The sequence below is a fragment of the Ischnura elegans genome, chromosome 9, assembly GCF_921293095.1.
Source record: "Ischnura elegans chromosome 9, ioIscEleg1.1, whole genome shotgun sequence".
In the NCBI taxonomy this organism is placed as follows: Eukaryota; Metazoa; Arthropoda; class Insecta; order Odonata; family Coenagrionidae; genus Ischnura; species Ischnura elegans.
In genome coordinates this window covers 6,666,026-6,687,166 of record NC_060254.1, presented here as the reverse complement: position 1 = coordinate 6,687,166, position 21,141 = coordinate 6,666,026, and the positions used below count along the sequence as shown (strand labels likewise).

At 40.2% G+C, this 21,141-nt stretch overlaps 1 protein-coding gene across 2 annotated transcripts in view; it reads right to left on the bottom strand.

Moving 5' to 3' along the window:
• The window catches only part of LOC124165798 (acetylcholine receptor subunit alpha-type acr-16-like), a 50,254-nt gene extending 29,500 nt beyond the window's left edge, over nucleotides 1-20,754 (bottom strand). Inside the window, exons 1-2 of one of the 2 annotated variants that reach the window (XM_046543317.1) lie at nucleotides 20,225-20,754; nucleotides 12,772-12,926 (exon numbers count right to left, since the gene is read on the bottom strand). In XM_046543317.1, coding sequence (XP_046399273.1) covers nucleotides 12,772-12,876 — 105 coding nt within the window. In that variant the 5' untranslated portion in view covers nucleotides 12,877-12,926; nucleotides 20,225-20,754. Of the gene's footprint in view, nucleotides 1-12,771; nucleotides 12,927-13,474; nucleotides 13,757-20,224 lie in introns of those variants that run through there. The other variant, XM_046543316.1, reaches the window with a different exon arrangement.
• Between the last annotated feature and the right edge of the window lie 387 nt (nucleotides 20,755-21,141).

Genomic DNA, 21,141 nt, shown 5'->3' with positions numbered 1-21,141 from the left:
TTAAATAAATATTACTGTAACAGACTTAAATGTATGGGTTCTGACATTTAACAGAGGGGGGGGGGGCATTGTGTTCACGCTCAAGACGTGTTGGTGATGACCATGAAAACCAAGGACGAGGTATTGGAGAAGCTGTGCAAGTACAAGACTAAGATGAAGGCCCTATCTGGCTAAGGGCTGACAAGAATTAGGCAAGATTTGGTGGTGGACTATAAAAATGAAGAGCCCAACTAATATTTGGTCCATCATGGCATTATTCATGAGAAGAGCGTGCCATACTGCACACAGCAAAATGGAAGAGGGGAAAGGCAGAACAGAACCATGTGTGCCATGACAAGGTTCATTTTAGCTGAATCTGGATCTGAGAAGAGAATGTGAGCAGAGGCAATATCTACAGCTGCTTACAACAAGAATAGTGATCACAGAAGAGCCATAACATTCCAGATCCCCTGACAGCTGATAGCCAGGTTGCCTCTGACACTAAGATATTACGAGCGCATGAGACCATTTGGATGAAGAGTTCAAGCCACGAGGGAAGTACGCGGGAAATATGACAACAAGGTTATAGAGTGTGTAATGATTGATTATGAAAAAAACACAAAGGATGAGTATCTGTTATTCAACATTTAAACATTCAAGGTCATTATAGGGAGGGATACATACTGTTTCTCATGAAAGACAAATCCCATGAGAGTCAGCTGAAGAAAAATCTGAAAAGAAAACAAGTTTTTGCCCTCAATTGCGTGTTACCGACTCGGAAGAAGTATAGAAGAGAGTACACCACAGGATGACCTAAGAAACGAAGAGTACCCTGTGACATCCCTGGTCTGCCAGATGACCATCATGAAGTAGAAGTGGCACCCCATGTGCCAAGGGAGTCAAAAAGAAGGACAAGCGACCAAAGAGACATGAACATTTGTGGATGACAATTGCAGTTAGTCATTCAGAATGTGTAACGGCATCAGCCATCAAATGTAATGGGGAAGTTAATTTAGAAGGACGCCAAGGCTAGTCCGAGGAAGTCAGAGTGGAAAGATTCTGTGAGTGAAGAACTATCAGGACCCAAGGACATGACCACTTGGGGGGGGGGGGGGGGGTCCCCAGATCTCAGGGGAAGACTGTCATTGGATCGCAATGACAGTCTTCGCCTTCCCTCCCTTTCTATACTTAATAGTGCCTTATTTGTCAAACAAAACCCCCACACACTCTCCTCTCACCATGATGTGCACCCTTACCACACACAAAATAGTACTCACATCCACCCATCCCAAGCCTCTAATTCCCTTTCTCTGCATAGTCCTCATCATGCAGCCTCAATAATTTATAACAAACTAGCTGACCCGGCGAACTTCGTACCGCCTAGCATTCAATGAACTTATAGTATAGTTGCACCATTTATAAATAAAGAGCGGCTGTATCGTTTTAATCATATTTGATTTGTTATAAATTAAATGAGAAAATATTGATGAAATAAAAATTATACGCATTCAGTTGTTGGCTATTTGTGTTATTAACCATAAAAAAATGTTTTAGGTCTAAGTCCGCAGCGTAAACTTGGCTCGTTCACGGGGCAGGTTAACGCAACGCTAGACCGACGCTTGACTGATGCTCAAAATAGAGTAAGAAAGGCCCCTATGAAGCAGCATTCGTATCAAATGACTTTAGGCGCGCCAGTTATAGTATATCTGTTTGGAAAAATGCACTGCGTAAACGTGCTGCATGCGTAAACGCACCACGGTGTGCCGTACACATTCGGGTTTAATGTCTTGCGTCAAGCGCCTTCTGATAAAAAACAGTTTTTGTTTTGTTATCAGGCACAAGATAAAGCGAATGAAGCTAAATAAAAATAGCGAAGCAAAGCAGGGATGCAGCAAGGGGGTTTTGGGGGTTAAAACCCCCCCAAAAGCTCAGAGAATCTTTTGATAAAACATTTGGTTATTAATATTAGGGGGACGGACGAGTCACAAAATATTTAACTGTTCACACAGCCGCAAAACCTACCATTTCGAACCTTTTATCCTAAAAATGTCTTGGGAGGGCCCCCACACCTCTCGCTTACCTTGGCGAGTTTTCTACACCCTACAGACCCGCTAGTATTAGCTGCGCCTATCCTTAATTCCTAGCTGCGCCCTTGAAGCGAAGGAAGAAATACAGCGGATGGTTTACTGACTCGTAAACATACCACATATTATTTACCCTGACAAAATCTTGGGTTTTCACTGACACATGAGAACAAACATCACAAAAACTGAAAGACTGACGATGCGATTTGTTAATCGTTATCACGAATGCAACACGAATTGGAAATTGAATACGTTTAAGCTCAAAAGGGCATATAAGTTGGGATCATGGAATCTTCGGATTGAGAACTTCCTCATCTTTGAATTTTCCTTTGATTATAGTGGCGTGAATAACTTTCATTATCAGTTTTTTAAATAACCAAACACGTTCCGTTGGATAGTTTTGGTTGGTTTAGGTTTCGAAAGATCATGAACATAGTGCCTACCTTTAGCTGTAAATCGTGCTGTGGTAAGCCAGGTGCGTCCAAGGACTTTAAATATTCAGATGGATAGTTGGTGACTTCGTCTTCTTTTATTACAAAGTTAAAAGATTTGAATTCATGCAGAGTACACGGACATTACTGATAATCAACAATTGCTTGGAGATTTGTTTACACACACGGTAGTTATGTGTTTGTTGACAACTCAATTTGAGCTGAGCTTACCTCTAATTCAATTATTTTAATACTATTTTAATATTACTTTAATATTTTTAACATGTTTGAACATTTAAATTTTTTTAATATTGTTAAAAAGATCAGTCAATACATTAGTAAAAACGAAAAAAAAATCTTATTTTTTTGACCGTCTTAACAATCAACTTCTAAAAACATATCTCTAAGAAAAAGTTGAATTTTTTTTGTAAACTTTTCCTATTTTTTATGTCCTATATGTTTTCCGGGGCTGAGACGAATCCAAAGAGCCTAATGTCACTAAAATCGGTGCAGCCGTTCTTGAGTTATAAGTGTTCTAAGTAACAAAATTTTCGACTTTCTTTTACATATATAGATTACCATCTAATATTAAATTACCTCTCTGCCACTGTTCAAAAACCACATAAAGAATGAATAAAAGCGAACAAACTATGTATAAATCCACCAATTTATTTTTGTGGTCCTACTAGTTTCGAAACAGCGGCGTCATCATCACCTGATGATGACGCCGCTGCGTCGAAACTAGTAGTACCACAAAAATTAATTGGTGGATTTATGCATAGTTTGTTCGCTTTTATTTATTAGAATGAACCTCCACAAAGTTGAGCCTGTTACGATAGAGATTACCATATAAAGAATTTACTCCCTGATAAAGCGTATTATTTTGTTTCTGAATTCATGGTATCTAGTGTGACTGACGGAATAGTTATTTCTTTCCAATTTTCGATGGGACGCAGCCTATCTTTCTCAAGTGAGAAGAATAAAAGTCTTTTTTTTTCCTTTCCAAATCGATCGAAAATTCGAAAGGTATAACTATTCCCTGTAAGTTCCCTCCTTTTAATTTTCGTTTATTTTTTCTCTATTACTAAGTGTTTCTATGTGCCCACCTTAGGGCAAGAAGAAGTTTAATGAATTTGTTTGTATATATATACCCTGCTATGCCCCACCACTTCACCTGTCATCAATAGATCCTCCTCCACACCGTCTTGCACTTCCTTCAATGTTGTCCACAGGCTATTTTGTAATTTTTGCCCCTCGTACTACATAGGAGAATGTACCACACCCATACCCATCCAAATGAATAACCACAGGCACTCCTGCAAAACTCCCCCCTTTCATGACCCCATCCCCATTCACACTGCCTCACACAACAGTTCCTTCGACCAATGTTTTTCCCGAACTTTCATTGAAGTTTTGCCAGAGAGGGCAGCTATCATCGAGGTGAGGACGAGGGAGATGGCCCACATCTGGGTTGAAAAGGCGTTTGAAACGCCCGGGCTAAACATTGCCCATTAACAGCCAAAGCAAACCCTATCCTCCCTTCCCCCCCTCTCCCCTTCCCCTTCTTCCACCCCCACTACTTCACCAAGGAGGGCAACTGGAGGAACTTCCCCTGCCTGCAGCAGTTCACCTTCGGCACCGAAGATAGCGGGTCAACCCGCTGAAACGTCTGCAAAGTTTTTTGTGAGTGTCTTTCTTTATGGGTTTTGGTGTTTTTCTAAGTGTCATTTTTGTCGGTTCTCCTTGATCGGCCACATACTTATCAACAACAAATTCAAGACATCTGTTCACATCAAAGCCACAAACAAACAGCAATACCTTCACTACAGCAGCTGCCATCCACCACACACCAAGCGTTCCATCCCTTACTCCCTCTCTGTCTGGGGACATAGAATTTGCAATAATCCTGAAGACCTTCAAAAATTCCTTTCCAAACTTCACACCTCTCTTCTTCACCGCGGCTACCCCGAAAAACTTTCGATGAATAAAATAAGAAAAAAAACGGGTATTTCCAATAAACCCCGAACGGACAAACATTGCCCTCCTTCTCAGCTCACCACCCACTTTCCTGGTGCTCACGTTCTACAGAACATTTTGAAGGACTTGTATCCCATCCTGTCTAAACACAAGTCCACCTCTCAGATTTTCCCCTCCACTCCTCGGATCACATTTAACACGTTGACCGCCATGCCGGTCATAATGACAGTAGTCGAGTGGCTCCCGTCACGCCACGCCTCCGAGCGACTGTTTGGATTTCTGACGCCACGAGTGGCCGGAATCTCTTGCTGACGTATGGGCCATGATCATTGTGGCATCAGAGTATAAATATTTATTTTAAAGTAAAGCACAAAAACACATTTAATGTTTTATTATCCGGGAATGAAAAATACTAATGGCGTCAGAGGACAGGTCTACTAAAAACATCATGGCGGACAACGTGTTAAGAGACCACCGAATCTAAACACCATATTTAAAGCCACCCGCCCTCTTCAAAAGTCACAGTCAGTCACCATCTCCACACCCTCACCTTGCAATCGTCCCAGGTGTAAAACCTGCAAGATATTCTCTCCACCCCCTGCCTCTTTTCTCCCCAAGCTTAAATGCCTACCAATTTTCCCCTCCACTACTTGTACTTCCACCAACATCATTTACCTCCTTCATTGTAATTTCTGCCCCGATTTCTATATCGGCCAATGCACTACCCCCCTCAATCTCAGAATTGATAATCATCGCGCCTCCTGTTGTCCATCGTCCCCCCACTCCTCTCTACCAGTTCCTACACATTGTCTGTCACACGACTCCGTCTTCAATCAATGCTACAAAGTATCCATTATTGCCTTCCTCCCTCCCACTGACTCCGCCCTCAATCTTCACACCCTCGAATTGGCTTGTATTTGGCACTTTCAAGCCAACAGCTTTCCGGGTTTGAACGTCGCATCCTAACGTCTATTCTTAACCCCTCCTCCCCATACACCTTTCCCCTCTTTTCCCTTGTCCAACACACTCCTTTCCTCCCCATTCTTAGCTAGGTTGAGAAAGAAGACAGTTCTTCGAAAGCTTCCGAGTTTATTTTTCCAGTGTGAGTGTTTCTTTTTTTGTGTCTCTGTGTTTATTGATATATAAAATCTTGATGAAAGTGCACTAAGCGATAATATATGTATATGGCCGATTGAAGAGAACAGACAAAAGTTGACACTTCAAAAACACAGAAACACACAAAGAAAGGACACATATATTGTAACCGGTGCATTCTGCCCGCTTACATAGTGGCGCATGAGACGGGAGTGCGAGGTAAAGGAAGGCCGTTTTTTTTTTCGTTTGATATGTGTCCGTGTGAATGTGTGCGTGAGTGTCATGAATCATTGAGTCCCCATTTGATGTTTCCCTATTTTCCTCCCCACAATGTGTAATGCTTTCCCCCCCCCCCCTCCTAAGGTGTGCAAGTCGAACTCTTAAGACGAAGAAGAGCGTGGTTTCCCCCCCCCCCCCTCGTGTCCTTGGTGAAGTGACCGTCCAGCCCCAAGTGCATCATCCTTTTTTTTCCCCTGACCCCTCCCTCCCTGGTGTTTCCTCCCCTCATTGGCTATATAACGTGGTGCACCGGAGGAAAAAGAGCTTAGATGATTTTCTTTTTTGGCGATTCCAAGCAACAAAAAACGCTCCCAAGAGTAGGCGGAGTTTGGGGAGGCAGAGAAAAAAGTTGGTGGAGAGATCCCGAGAGAGAGAGAGAGAGGGTGCTTAATACGAGTAGGAGTTGCAAGGTAGACTCGTGGTGCTGATGAAAGGATCTCCCAACTGTCGCAGAGAGGCCATCTCCCACTCGTGAACCTGCCGGAGTTGACGCAGAGCAGCCTACGCCGCGGAACAGAATCGCCACGATCAGCAGATCGAGAGCCCCGAAAATTCAACAAACTGTAAGAGAAAAAGCCACGAAATCCCATCCCCCATTCCCCCCCCTTCAAGGAACAGAAGAAAATTCCCACTTCACCAAGTCAAGAAGAGAATTCATTAAAAACGTTTGTAAAATTTCCCCCCGCACAAATAGAGAAGAGGACAGTACTTCCCCTATTACCGTGTGAATTTCAGTGCAATATCTATTTCGTTGTTTCATATTTCCATTCCCCCCGTTTCTTTTTGTTTTTTATTTATTTGTCCCCTTTTCTTGTGGTTTTTGTATGGGTTATGAATGTGAAAACGTGTAGCGTGATTTATTTTGGGTTTAGGTTAAGGACTGAAATTTTTCTGTTGTGCAGCATAGTGAATTATGCGTTGTATTTCATTGAATTCAAGGAGAAGAAGTTAATTGATACTTTTGCCATTGATTTGCTTGTATTTGTAAATGATCATATTTAAACTCATTAAATTTATGTTGAGCGAACTACGCAGTCGAACGGCTTTCTTTATCCGAACGCTCCTGTCTCAGGTCTCATCACCCCTAAACTTCCCCTCCTACCCTTTCCCAAAATCCCATTCCCTCGCCCCAGGTGCACGGAATATTCCCGCTACACCTCTGCCCTCCCCTTTTGCCCTCCAATCTCCCCTTCCCCGAATGTGCCCCGCGCGGTGGGGTTACAATATATATATATCGAAGTGTGTGTGTGTGTATATATATATTGAGGGAAGAGGAAATAGTGGGGAGGTAGGGTCCAAAGGGGGGGAAAGAGTGCGCTGAGGCAATTAAGGGATTATCGGTTGATATTTAAGCCAGGAGGAAGAAATGCTTTAAATAGCCAAATGTATGTTAATTCGATGGAATTAAGTTTGAGTGGGTGGTCTGTGGGGGGAAGGGAGGCCAAAACTTATACATTTTAACAATCATTGAATTGACGCCGATGAGTGGCCGCAGAACAGGCTTAGTAGCCTAATCCTGGAAGGAAGAAGAAGAAGAAGAAGAGTGGCCGCATGTTTCGCCACCGGGAGGGACGCAGAGTGAGAGGAAGTGCATGATGCCCTATGGTTATTGATCCTTAGGTTAAGGGGAGTTGAGGATTAGCCTATATAAAAGGAGGGACAGTATTGACATTGAATGAGATAAACTACATTCTTGGAAGTACAGGAGGCCGCAGGGGGTGGTGATAGACAGGAGATGAGATGACTAGGGATACAAGGAGGGGTAAAAATTGGGTAGGTCTTGCATCTAGGACGACCGCAGCGCGTAGGTGTACTATTGGGAGTAGTGGGTGACTTATGTAAGGGGTTCGTTGAGTGGAATAAATCTGAAAGGTTTGCAGGTCGTATGAATGTGATAGTAGGAGGTTTGGCAAAAAGATAGGCTGTCGACTTATTCTTTTTTAGAATAGGGAAGAGGTCTTTAAGGATAGATTGCAGGGATTGTATTCCAGGGAAGTAAGTGGTACAGAGGGTAAGGTCACGTGGTTTGTTTCTATTGCAAGGTTCTGGGGGGCACCTGTGTTTGAGAATTTTTTTATACAGGAGGGACTCTGGGTAGCCTCTCTGGAGGAGGGAAAGGTGAAGGCTGTGAAGAAAATTATTCAGGGCATCAGGATTATTACAAATATGGTGGCCTCGAATGGAAAGGGAATAGGGAAGGGAGCGTTTAGTGTGGGAAGGATGACAACTGCTAAAATGAAGGTACTGCTGCTTATTCGTGGGTTTTACATGGACAGAGGTGAGAAATTTGTTGTTGACAAGAGAGATATTGACATCAAGGAAGGTAATCTGGGAATTAGAAATGGTTGAGGTGAAAGAAAGAGAGGATGAGGAATTGAGGGTAGCAATAAAATTGTTGAGGGAATCATTACCATGTGGCCATAGGAGGAATATGTCATCAATAAATCTGAGCCAAAGGAGGGGTTTCAATGGATATTGGGAAAGGAAAATTTGTTCAAAGTGGCCTAGGTAGAGGTTTGCGTAGGAGGGACTGAATCTACTACCCATTGAGCAACCTTTGATTTGTAGATAATGCTTATTGTTAAATGAGAACGAATTGCGCGTTAGGACGATATTAGCTAGGCCTAAGAGGAAGTCGGTGCTAGGGGTAGGGGTGATTGTTACAATGTATCAGTTTTGGCCTCCCGTCCCCCCATAGACCACGCGCTCAAACTTAATTCCATCGATCTCCGGCTGTGGCGCCGTGCGCACGATTTGGACTGCTCGTCACATAATATGCTCAGCAGTCCATACCACCTTGTCCGGTATAGTCCACAAATTTCCACAGGGATGAATGACGCCTCGGTAGCTTAACTGGCTAAAGCACTCGGCCAGAAATCGAGGGATCCGGGTTCGTATCCCGGTCAAGGCAAATGATTTTTTCTCTGTGGATTTTTCGCAGAATTAACATACATTTGGCTATTTAAAGCATTTCTTCCTCCTGGCTTAAATATCAACCGATAATCCCTTAACACGTTCCGTGCTGATGACGTAGCGTTACGTCATGGCAGCCACTACGCAGTGACTGATGACGTAAGACGCTACGTCATGATTCCGTTTTGCGTTATGTTCCGCCCTGAGCGCCAGCCACCGCTGTTAGGGTAATAATAATAATAATTTGTCTTTATTATACAAGCGAATTTAGGACAGAGTTGTCCTCTCTTACAATTAACTTGTTAGACATTCACAAACATCCATGCCCTGGATGGTAGTCAAGCCACCCAGGCGGGATTCGAACCCGCGACCTCTAGGTTGGCAGTCGAGGACTTTACCCCGGCGCCACCAAGGCCGGCGATGGGAGGGGGTCAGTCACCACTCTTCGCCTGTTTGCCGTGTGGAAAGCTCCGAAAAAAATTTTTTTTTTTATTTTTTCTGTGTTTTTCTATTTCACCCGGTTTTTCTCTGCAAGGACGTCTTTGGGAGTGGCTTTTTACAATGTATTTTTTATTACTTTCATTTTATAATGCAGAAAACAGTTATATATTCTCACAATTGTTATTATACCTTAAAAAAAAACTTTTACAAATATTCAAAGCGAAATAATAACAAGATACTTTTGCATTTGACGAGGATATGTAATTACTTTATTACAAGGTATTTTATCTTTCTTTATGACTTCTAACGCAATGATTAGATTGTGTTTATTTAATTGGTTTTTACAAGAAGGAATACAAATATTTTTCCCTTGTTGTTATTTTAATTTTTAACTTCAATAAATGCTATCGGGGTAAATTGCTTAGCTGGTAGCCTAATTTCGGACATACTCCAGGTATGTGTATTTTTATCCTTACGATATTCATAAATGCTTCCGTTCTTATACTTTTAAAGTTTGCGAGTGAATTTTATTTGCTATAATTTCATCATGGTAAAATTTGTTGTTATCCCTAAGTATGTTTATTTGCTGCTATGCATGAAATATAAGTATATTTGCATAAATTTTACAATAACTTCAGTAAAGTCCAGGTTCCACATAGCAATTTATTTTTACTATTTACATTTCATGCACAATAGCTAGACTTCCCCATCCTTATGTTCACTAGCATTTGAATTAGAGACTCATTACTTGATTTTTTCCATAATATCCGAAATACTTACAAACATTCTATTTGGCATCCTCCCCAACAAAAAAAAAGCCTAAGAGAACAATTTCTACTAACCCAGTTACATGCCGCCGAACTCGGAGAAACTGATCCGGCCCGAGGATATATACATCCGAGGATATAAAATGGGCAATGCGTGTCCTGAAGGAAATTTACTAGATGGAAATATTTAACCATAGAAGAATTTCCCCACTTTTTGGCCTTATTTTTCGTGCTAGAATTATCCAAATCTCCCGTATCTCCAATAATTGAAAAGCTTGATCTTTAATTGACTTGCATTGCTTCAGGAGAGAGAAGTCGCTTGATCAATTCATGTCGATTCTCCAAGCCCTTCAAATCAACAAGAACCTATCTACGTTCTCTGACTCTAACCCTCCTCTGGCCCACTGATTATTCAAAATTAGCCCCATATAGACGCATTCAAGGAATCAATGGAAAAAGTAGTGACACGCTCACGTGACCTAAGTTTGGAAGAGTCTATGGTTCCTTGGAGAGCTAGGCTGGGATATAGTGAATATGTGAGGGGAAAGCGCTACAGGTACGCAATAAAGTTATATATGTTGACGGAAGCAAAGGGTTTGGCACTGCAGGTCCTCCAACTCAGAAGTGTCTGGAAAAGGGCATTCAGAGAAGATGGTAAAGAAACGATGGAGGATCATTTAGACTGAGGCTAATCCTTTTATATTGATAACTTTTATAACAGTGTAGCCAGTTCTAGACTCCATCCAAATGGGAAACCTAACTTGACGGGGACACTGAGGAGAGGCAAGAAAGTTATTCCTCTTTTGGTGCTCTGCTGCGAATTAAAGAAAGGTGCGGTGGTGGAGGCCTTTCATGAGTATAAAATCGGTATCCTAAGGTGGACGGATAAGAGGGAAGTGCGGATGATCATCGCTGAATTCAGTGCAAAAAATGAACGAATCTACGAAAAAACGAGGGTGCACGCCGAGAAAGACACATGCAGTGGTTGAATACAGCAATTACAATTGTGGCCTCGATCATTGGGATCAAATGATGTCTGACTTTCCCATTGAAAGGAAATCCATCAAATGGTACTAAAAATTGGGAATTCACCAACTGAAATCACTGTTGCTGAAGCATAATTTTTATTCAAAGAAAATTTTTGAAAAATTCCTCTCATCGACTTTCTAATTCCAGTCATAGAATCTCTTATGACAATATCTGTACCTTCGATCCCTTTGAGGAGATAGTCATCCTAGCCTGCCTCAACCAAAACCAAGGGCTTATTAGGACATTTACCCGATTATATGAAAAACACGATAGACAGAAAAGACGAAAACAGAAGAGATGTAGGCAGTGCTTCAAGAAGAATGTCAACCAGGATACATCATATTATAGCCCTGCCTATCTGATCCTCGATTGTGTCTTGACTGTTTCCAGAAGTATCACAAGAATTTGTGATGCAGAAAATTATTTACCCAGCAGAAAAAAATTATTTTTTAATATTTACCTTTTATATTTTCTATTTCAATATTTATTTAAAAAGATATTATTTTAAGCGAAGTATTTAGTAACTGAAAAATTATTCTAAAAATGCTGGTCAATTTTTTATTTGTAAAACAATATGTTTCGTTGCAACAATTCTTCGTTTATACAAATTTTCCCTTCATTTATAAACCAATGTTTATCATTATAAATTCTTATCCAAAGGATATCATATCATTCAAAATAATTTTTCCACAATAGGGAGCAACACTTTTGCTGGAAATATTGGTAATACTCGCAATATTTTCTTTTGAGCAATAAAACATTTAAAATCGTATTTGAATGTATCATTTCCAGATTATAAAAATAATATTTGCTGCATTACTATTTCCATTAGTTTTTTCCAGAAAGTGATTTAGTCTGGACGGGTTTTCGCTACAGTACTGACAAAGAGCAAAGAAATGTGGGAAACATGTAGGTGTGTTGCGGGAAGGTATCAAAAGTTTGACAGGATACTTGGAAAATTTAAATTTCAAATTTTCAACAAATGAAGGGTTATTTTTTAAAAAAAAGTGCGAAAACATGTAGCAGGCATCACAAATCATAAGATCACGTCGTTAAAATAATAATAAAAAAATACAATTTTTTGCCAAAAAGTCAGCCACAGGGCATTTTCTTCAAAAAACGGTCAGCACGGAATGTGTTAATTGCCTCACAGCATACTCTTCCCCTCCCCCTTTGGACCCTCCCTCCCCACTATTTCCCCTTCCCACAGCTATCTTTCATCCTTTACCTAGTCTCCTACCTAACTCTGAGGAAGGTGGTAATACGCCACCAAAACTTTAGTACTTACTGCGAGTGTTTTTTATCTTTTTTTGTGTACTGTGATTTGACCCGACCTGGGGTATTTTTATGTTATATATATATATTAACGTATCACAGCGATTAAATTCAATGTAAATATCCCTTGACACTGTTTTATTCTCAAACCTATTTTTCATCCACTTCAAGATGGCTCTCTCCTTAACAATTCATTGTTTTTCTTTTATCACCATAGCATCGTCTCAAACAAAGAAATAAAAGAAATAAAAATAAAAATAAACATGCTCACAAATAAACAAAACAAACAACAAATGAACTTAAAAACAGAAAATAAACTAAACATATACAAAAGTGATATTGGTCATATATTTATACAAATAAATTCAGAGGTAAGGAAAGAAAGGGATAGGAACATATGCCATGATCCATGAACTGAACCGAAACCGACTGCAAAGGAGATATACCACGCCATCTTGACTTAAAATACATAAGATAACCAAAGAAAAAGAAGATACTTACAAAGGAAAAAAATTTGACGAAAAGTTTAATGGTGGCCGTGACATTATCTGAATGCTTGATGCTGGGACGAACATCTTTGTCATACGAACAGAAAACATCTTGCATCAGCAAGTGGTGAGCAGTTATGTCTTTGGCAACTCCTTCCCTGCATTTGCCTATAAATATGAAAACAATAAGCACTTCCGGTTACAATGAATACATTGGAGGCAATGAGCCACTTCACTACTGAGCATCTACAAAGACTCTCAAACTAATAACCACCAAACTAACATGACAAATGAAATTTTTTCAATGAAAACAGAATCAGAAATGAAACCCTATTGCTCAACATGCAAGTGAAGAAAAGAATGCCAAAAAATATTCCCTCTTCTCTTCCCTCCTCTGGAAACAATTCCACAAATTCAGAGATCAAATTAAGCCTCGTTCAGCTTGTCGTGTGATTTTACACAAACACAAATAACTTGGTTGCAACATAAACACTAATGCTCTGAGAAGAGAAATACCAAAGTGCCTCTCCGCTTTCCAACGCTTCAAATACAACTATTCAGAGAGATAATAAGCACTAACACTGGGTTATTCTACATTTGAAAAATTAATTACATCCACCAAGATAGTATAAAATCCATTAATTAGTGCATCAAAATTACTTATATTGTGAAAAGGGCTATAAAATTGAACAGTTGGATTCACAAAATGAAATCACCTGGCTCTCCAACAGCCACAGAGCACCAAATCAACAATAACACAATTTGCATTGGAGTGCGCAAGGATAGCATCATTGGTAAGTGCATACAATGGATGAACTCTTTGAGATATGCTAAGGCCAAGCAGATATGCAGCAAAAAAACAAGGACACGCCCCTTCCACTCTCCGTCAAGATAACACATTCCCACTAGTTCCAGATGGCCTCAGGCATAAAAAATACAAAGATAAACCTAACTTCAGTGACAATCATATTTTAAACCCACCACTGAATACACTAGCAGATCAGACTCAAGTATGTAGTAGGGAGGGAGGCTTTTAGAGCCCTTACGATCTCACATTAAATCCTTGACGTGTGAGATGAACAAGGCTCCCCCCCCCCCCCCCCCAACTTGTATTCAGACTGCAAAAAATAAAGCCATGTCCCTATTAGGCCTTCACTACTTCACAGAAATAGAATACATATTCAATTGTATTTCATCCCTGCTTCTCAATTACTGTCCCTTCCTTTGTCTTATCTTGCTCGAAAATTTGGTCCACAGCAATTTGACTCTTAACTATTCGCATCTAAAATACCTTGATTGCATCCCTAACTTCTACAGAAAAACAGTAACACTTTGAACACAGTGAGTCCTTTGATGCTGAGCTTTCTTTTCTCTCCTTATCTAACCTACAAAATCTTTGACTCTACATTGATTTGAAGTTATTTCACAAAACCCTGAACTCTCCTACTGGCTGCCCTGACCTGCATTCTCTTTACACTTTGAAATACTGATATTCGAACCACCTGCAAGCATTCCCTACTCCATTGGCCCAGGATATCTCTCGCCAATGAATCTTCACCTTTACATATATCGTCTATCCTCCCTTATAAATTTACTCACTCACTCCATTGATCCATTTTATTTATCACATAATCACACAAGCTATAATTAATGGTCAGACTCTAGATTAATGGTCTGACTCTAAAAGATAATCTCCTGGCTCTAATAAACCATGAAGTTATCGCCAGCATTTTGCAAATGTTCGAAGGCGCAGCCAAATATCGTTGTGTAGAGCAGTGAATTGCAAAAATGCACGAGAGAATGCACTGTTGTGAGATAACAAAACAGCCCCTGCTCTACTTATAGGCTCCGATTCTAGCAATTTCCGTTGAAATATATAAATTTAGATAACAGCCAATATTTTGACAATTGTAGTTGTTGTGGTGACTGCCACATGTTTATGTTTAATATTTAGGTATGGTATCTATGCAGGGATGCCAACTTACAAAACATATTGAGGGGGCCAAAACCGGGGATCTTGCCTCGAGAAATTTTATAACTAGTGAGTTTTAAGTTTTTTAAGCATTTTAGAATAGTCATAAGATCAACATTGGAACCCTGATAACTCGAATCTTGATATCTGGACACTCCGGGGAAAATCGACATGCCGGACACGTTTTTTCCTCACACCCATAACGAATTTGAAGGGGCTCTGGCCCCCCCAGGCTCCATGGAGTCGGTGCCACCCCTATGAAAAAATTATATAAACCTGTACAAAATTTGTATACATTCTTATACAATTGTCATGACAACGTATAAGAATGTATACAAATTTTATACAGGTTTATACAATTTTTTCATAGGGGACTGCACCTATGTATATTATTGTAATGAGTTGCTGTTGGTCATTTGCAGCTGATGTATCTGGATAAATGATAGAAAGGAGTTTTCGGGCAGTAATAAGAAAATTGGCTCTAATGCTGGCGATAACTTCATGGTTAATTAGATTCAGGAGATTATCTTTTAGAGTCAGAACATTAATCGAAGTGTGAAAGGCATTGTTAACATTGATGTTTATTCTCAATCAACAATATTACAAACTGATCAACAATCGTTGCTCTCAACAATCAAATCAAATATCCTCCTGGAATACATAGATGCAAATGGCGCAAAGCAGTAATTTGCGTTTTTGACCTTATTCCACCAATTTTAAAAATCTCGAGCTGGCAAGGGCTGTTCCACAACAGTTAGAAGAGTCCATAGACTGTAGGGGAGATTTATAGGTCAGAAATGAAAAACCTTGCAGTCGCAGCAAACAAAAAATATTCTAGTATGCTCTTGAATTCGACTAAATAGAACAAGGAAAACAATGGGGAAAGAGATAATACAAGAAATTGATGAATTTAAATGTTTACGGAATTACATAATTGAAGCAGATTAGCACAAGCCAAAAATGCCTTTAATAAGAAAATATTTGCTAACACTCGGTAACACTAGAAATAAGAATACAATTATTAAGTCCTACCAATGGAGTGGAACATGGACATCAGGAAAAGTATAAACAAAGGGAATTGAGGCTTTGAAGGATGGTTTGTATGAAGAATGCAGAAGTAAGTCGTATGGAAAGGGTTACTAAAAACGAGCTAGAGAAAAGAGAAGAAAAAGAAAGAGCTAGAAAAAGAGAAGTGCTTAGGAGGGTAGAAATATCCTGAAGAAAATTACAAAGAGAAGAGCCATTTTTTGGGCCCCATTCTTCAACATCATGCACCAGTATGAAGAATCATTGAATGCCAGATTGAGGAGCAAAATTTTCAAGGAAGACCATGACTGGACTACATACAGTGGAAGCCTGGTTTAGCTAGTACGGCATTTTACGAGAATCGCATTTTAGCGAGTGATAGTCTTTGTACCGCCAAACGGCCTATGTTTTACATGCAAAATAAATTGGATGCAGCGAGGTCAAAAATTCCCTTTCACAGTGTACGCTCGGTATTACGACAGATATTTCTTGGGGGCGATGCACCGCTGAGCAAGCATTAACTATTATGTTTTGTATTATCTGTTTATTAAACTAAAAATGCAAGATGTGTGTCAGATCTACTACACCTAAAGCCAGTTATGTCCAAGCATTTTTGGGATTTACGGCATTGAGTACACTCCGTACACTCCCATCTTACATTCTTCTTTAGTAACGACCAGCTATCAGTGGAAGGGGAAAGGGAAAAAGATGACAGCGAGAGAGGGAGTTAGTTCCCCTTCATCTTCTATGGCTGGCTTTGTCGCTAACAGACTACATCTTACGCATGGGAACTTAGATTATAGTGAAACCACCCCATCTTTTCCCATGTTAGGTATGGAAGAGGAAAGGGCAACAATGACTTAGTTAGATCCTTACTTTGACTTTCGACTTATGGAAAGCTAGAGCAACGTCACCTGCTGTTGCATGCTATCCGGCGATGTACATTTCGATATTTCATTTATGCATTAGCAACCTTTCATAGTGAATCTTCATTACCTCTTCTTCATCCTCTATAAAATTCTGCATGATTCAAAATTTAACATCATATCAGGAAAACTATGACACACTTCCGCGCAATCCCTTAAATTTGTTTAAACGAATGGCTTAACTTATATTTGGGTTACCCTCAAGGGCTATGTACTATGCGAGCCCAATTTAAAAATTACCATTTCCAACACCAGATCCGTTGAATCTCTTGGCAATGATTAAAAGCTCCTATATGCTGACTCTTATGTCAAAAATAATATTCCGCTCCAAATTTTGCTATGCAGCACATGCATCGTCGCTAACCCATTCCGAGGGATGAACTCAATGCACCCAGTCCTTTGAGCACCATTCAAGGCTGGTGGGGCCTTGGATCCTGAGTCAACGGGATGCACCCAATCACATGGCAACGGAGAGTTGGGGTGGGGGTAAGGGGCAGAGTTTACTCGCTTGATGGGGCGGAGTGTACTCAGTCTCAGGGGCCTAGTAGTGTCAGGTGGTTTGTGCGAGTGCATCATGTCCTGGAAACGAAAATCTTTGGACCTTAAAACCAAAATTAAAATTATTGACAAGTGAGAAAGTAGCAGGACTTTAAAGACTGACATCAGAAGGTGGTTTGGTGTCTTGTCAATTATGTTGTTCAGATTATGATAGAACAAAAATTAAAATTTGCGCAGCAGAAACCAAACTAGTGACAATTACCAGCCAAAAATATTTGCGGCAAGGGGAATGTCCACGAATGGAATCTGCACTATTCAAGTGGTTTTATCAACAAAGGTCTGCAGGACTGCCCATAAATGGTGCATTGTTAAAGACTACATTTGACCACCAAATCATGCTGTATTTCGGTGAACCTTTCGGCCAATTTTCCCAACCAACTGACGTACTGGTTAAACCTTGAAAACTCGACAAAACTGATATTGTCGACATGATGTATTCGCAAAACTTCCACCACTTACCAAACATATTGATTCAGACTAATTATGCCGTTTTTACAGCTTTCTTTGGCGATCAAAAAATATAAGAATGGAATAAAATCACCGAAACTGGGGGAATTAATATTCTATAAAATTGAAAATCCCCCATTCCCTTCTTTAAATATATTGGTGCTCAACTAGATTGTGCCTGATAATGACTCTTTACCCGTTTAACTTTAATAAATACCACAGTAACAAAAGAAAAACTGTAAATACGAACAATTATGAGACTGATGGGTTTATTCAACACCTTTGGATACAACGAGCGCTCTGGTTCAGTGAGTAATTTCCAAGGGATTATGAGCACTCGTTAAACTGGGCTTCTACTGTACAACAAATTATGTGTAACATGAGGTGCTCAACATAAGTTGAACTTAAAAGATTACAGAGGGATGTGGAGAGCTGTAGATGAAGAGTATCAAGACAGAGAGACAAAAGCTCCTGCAAAGGCAGAGTGCAGTTCATACATACATCTTTAAAAGAGACAATGAAAAAAAGTGTACATATTTCCAGGCATTTCTGTCGATTCACCACAAGTAACAACATAGTAGAGGAGGGGTAAACTAGGGTAGCGATTGGCCGAACGGCACGAGCAGTCACCTTCCTTCTATCAGGGGAAAACTCTGGCTGCCACAACTCTAGTCTGGGGTGAGTTCTGCCTTAAAGCCCGTTTCAAATGCATGCCGACGGATTTGGTTCCATTGAACCTAATGGATGCTTACACATGAGTATAGACCGTCTGCATGGGGAGGAGCCATCTGCATGCAGACCCCCTAGGCCCAGTGCATCATCCGCGTGCACATGGGCCACAGAGGCAGGTTTGTGCTTACACATGAATGACGGCTGATGCGGAACAAGCGCGTTCGTCAGTAGACTTAAGAGCGACCTCGATGATAACAGTGCAAGTGCATCTTTTCACCATGGATAGTGGAATTGACACTGAGCGGTCAATTAGAGAAGTAGAAAAAAGGTCCAACTTAAGGGATGTCTCGCAAGATTAATACAAGGACCATGATCTTAGGGTAAAGACATTGGAGGAGATTACCCAAACGTTCCACCCTCGCCTTGAAATGGGGTGATGCAGTATTACCAATGGGAGAGCTGCCCTTATCCTATCACCCTTGCCATTACCACCAGCTATGGCGTCGAAGCATCAAGTTTTCCACCGTACAGTAGCAAATTTAACATATGAAATAGTGATTTATGTGTACCGATAGTCAACATAGAGTTGCCATAATTGTAATTAAACCGAAATATGGAGCTGTCAAGATATTTATTATTTAAACGGAGAAGTCATTATCATTGCATTATCAGAAAGGTAAATACCACAACTGCAGTTCAGTGGTTACAATTTAAAAGCAAATAGAATGAGCTTGAGTGATATACTGCAGTTACATTGCTGTTTTTTGTGGATGCACAATCACTGTATTTATATGATTCAGTGAATGATTCACTCAAGATCTTAAGGTCGGTATACACGGTGAATAATCATACTGAATGATCACGTGAAAATTCACAGGATCATGCGAGCAAATTAGAACATGTTCTAATTTTCACTGAATGATCATGCGCATGATGTTTCATTCGCAAAATTTTCCATTATACAAAGAGAATGATTTCATTCGCATGATCATTCACCATGCATAGCGGCCTTTGTACAACAAAATACTTAACAGCGATAACCTTCTTTGGTGCATCAAACGAAATTGGACGCTCAAATTTCCTCTCGGTTACTTTTTGTGCGTACATGTGGGAATCACCTTCAAGGTGTGTTGTCCAAACAAACCAAATTGAGCAAATATGCAACAGTGAAGAAGAGGCAACAAGATTACATAACTATTCCATTGATATTTCAACAACAGCAAGAATTATCTCCTCTTTCAGTGCGAGAAAAAAGAAACTGATATCAGAAACTTCAACCAGACATTCCAAACACACCTCAGAGGGGGCAATGAAATGGTATTACAAAAAAGGAAATAAAGGAATTTAGAGGACTCATTCATTATGATTTGCTAAAACCCTTGCTGTATTCAATTGCCACTTGTTTATTATATGTACCTCAAAATAATTTAAACGGTCAAGTTTAATCATGACCTGTACATAACCATTAACTGCCCTCGCAACATGTTAAGATACCACAGTTTTAAGTGATGTATGTATTTAGGTAAATACTCGCTCTGTTGTAATGAAATAAACTGTAAATGACTATATAAATGTGATTAATAACCTTCAGTCACTCATCCTTACATTAACAATTTTTCCATCCAGCTTTGTATGAAAAAGTACAGCTTTTGAAGCACTGAAAATTGTACGTGCAAAGAAATAAATTTTCTTTTGTTTACAGTTCATTTCATTATAATTGATTAAGTACTTTACATCATATTACACATCAAACCTAAGTACCTTGACTTTTCCCCAGGTCAGCAAATACTAAATCCACCCCTCGGCACTTGTTTACATTAACTTTAGCACAGTACACAGCCATGAATGCAAATTAAAAGGCTTACCTTGGGTGTCTGGAACAAGCTTGGGGTTTGCAGACCTTTTCTCCTAGTTCCCCTTCGTCTTGACCCAAAAACCATCTATTGGTACTCACTCTACATATTCCCCTTGATCAAAAATTTACACCTATTTATAAAATAAAATGAGTCACAAGAGTAAAAACATCACGATATTTGGTTCAAAATATCTTAGTGACTAAGGGAGTGAGGCTAAAACAAGTGAGGTGAGCAGGGGGAAAGTTTCTCAGTACGTTAACTATTCCTTCGCCAATCACAAGACAGAAGGCTTGAGTCAGTGCTTCAGGAATTCAAATGCTCTCACCTACGTTTAAGTCATGAATCTGCTAGTAATGTTACCAAACCTTACATGTACTTCCACAATTAGCACTAGATTTGGCATGGTAACCGACTATTTCCTGGGCCTCTGTGATGGCATCATCCTCAATCCTCTTGGAATGAGCAGGAATATTGTCTCAGCCTGTGGCCACGCATTTAATTCAACAAGCGAGGTCGGCTACATACAGTTAGTAATACATGTTAAGTTTTCTGTGACTCTATCTGCCTTGGCACTTTTCCCTCCGCCCCACCCTCACAAGGGGGATCTCACTAAAGCCGCCCCACCCACCCCACTTCCCACAGCCACACCTACTCCGCCACAACAAGATAACACAGCAATAAATTTGAAAGGTCACGCAGATCTTCCCATCAAATCGCCTGGCTTTCCTTCCAGGCTCATTTGCTGCCTTCACACGATAGTCTGCCTCCAATTCCCACTCCATGGCCTTTGTGCAAGTCAAAACTCCTTCCATTAGGTACTACCACACTGGCCAAAATTATGTCACTCCTGTATTTTAAAAAATTGGCTGGAGGGTTTCATAATCAGTAAGTCAAGCCACCTTGGGTAGCAGGGACGACTAAAATAA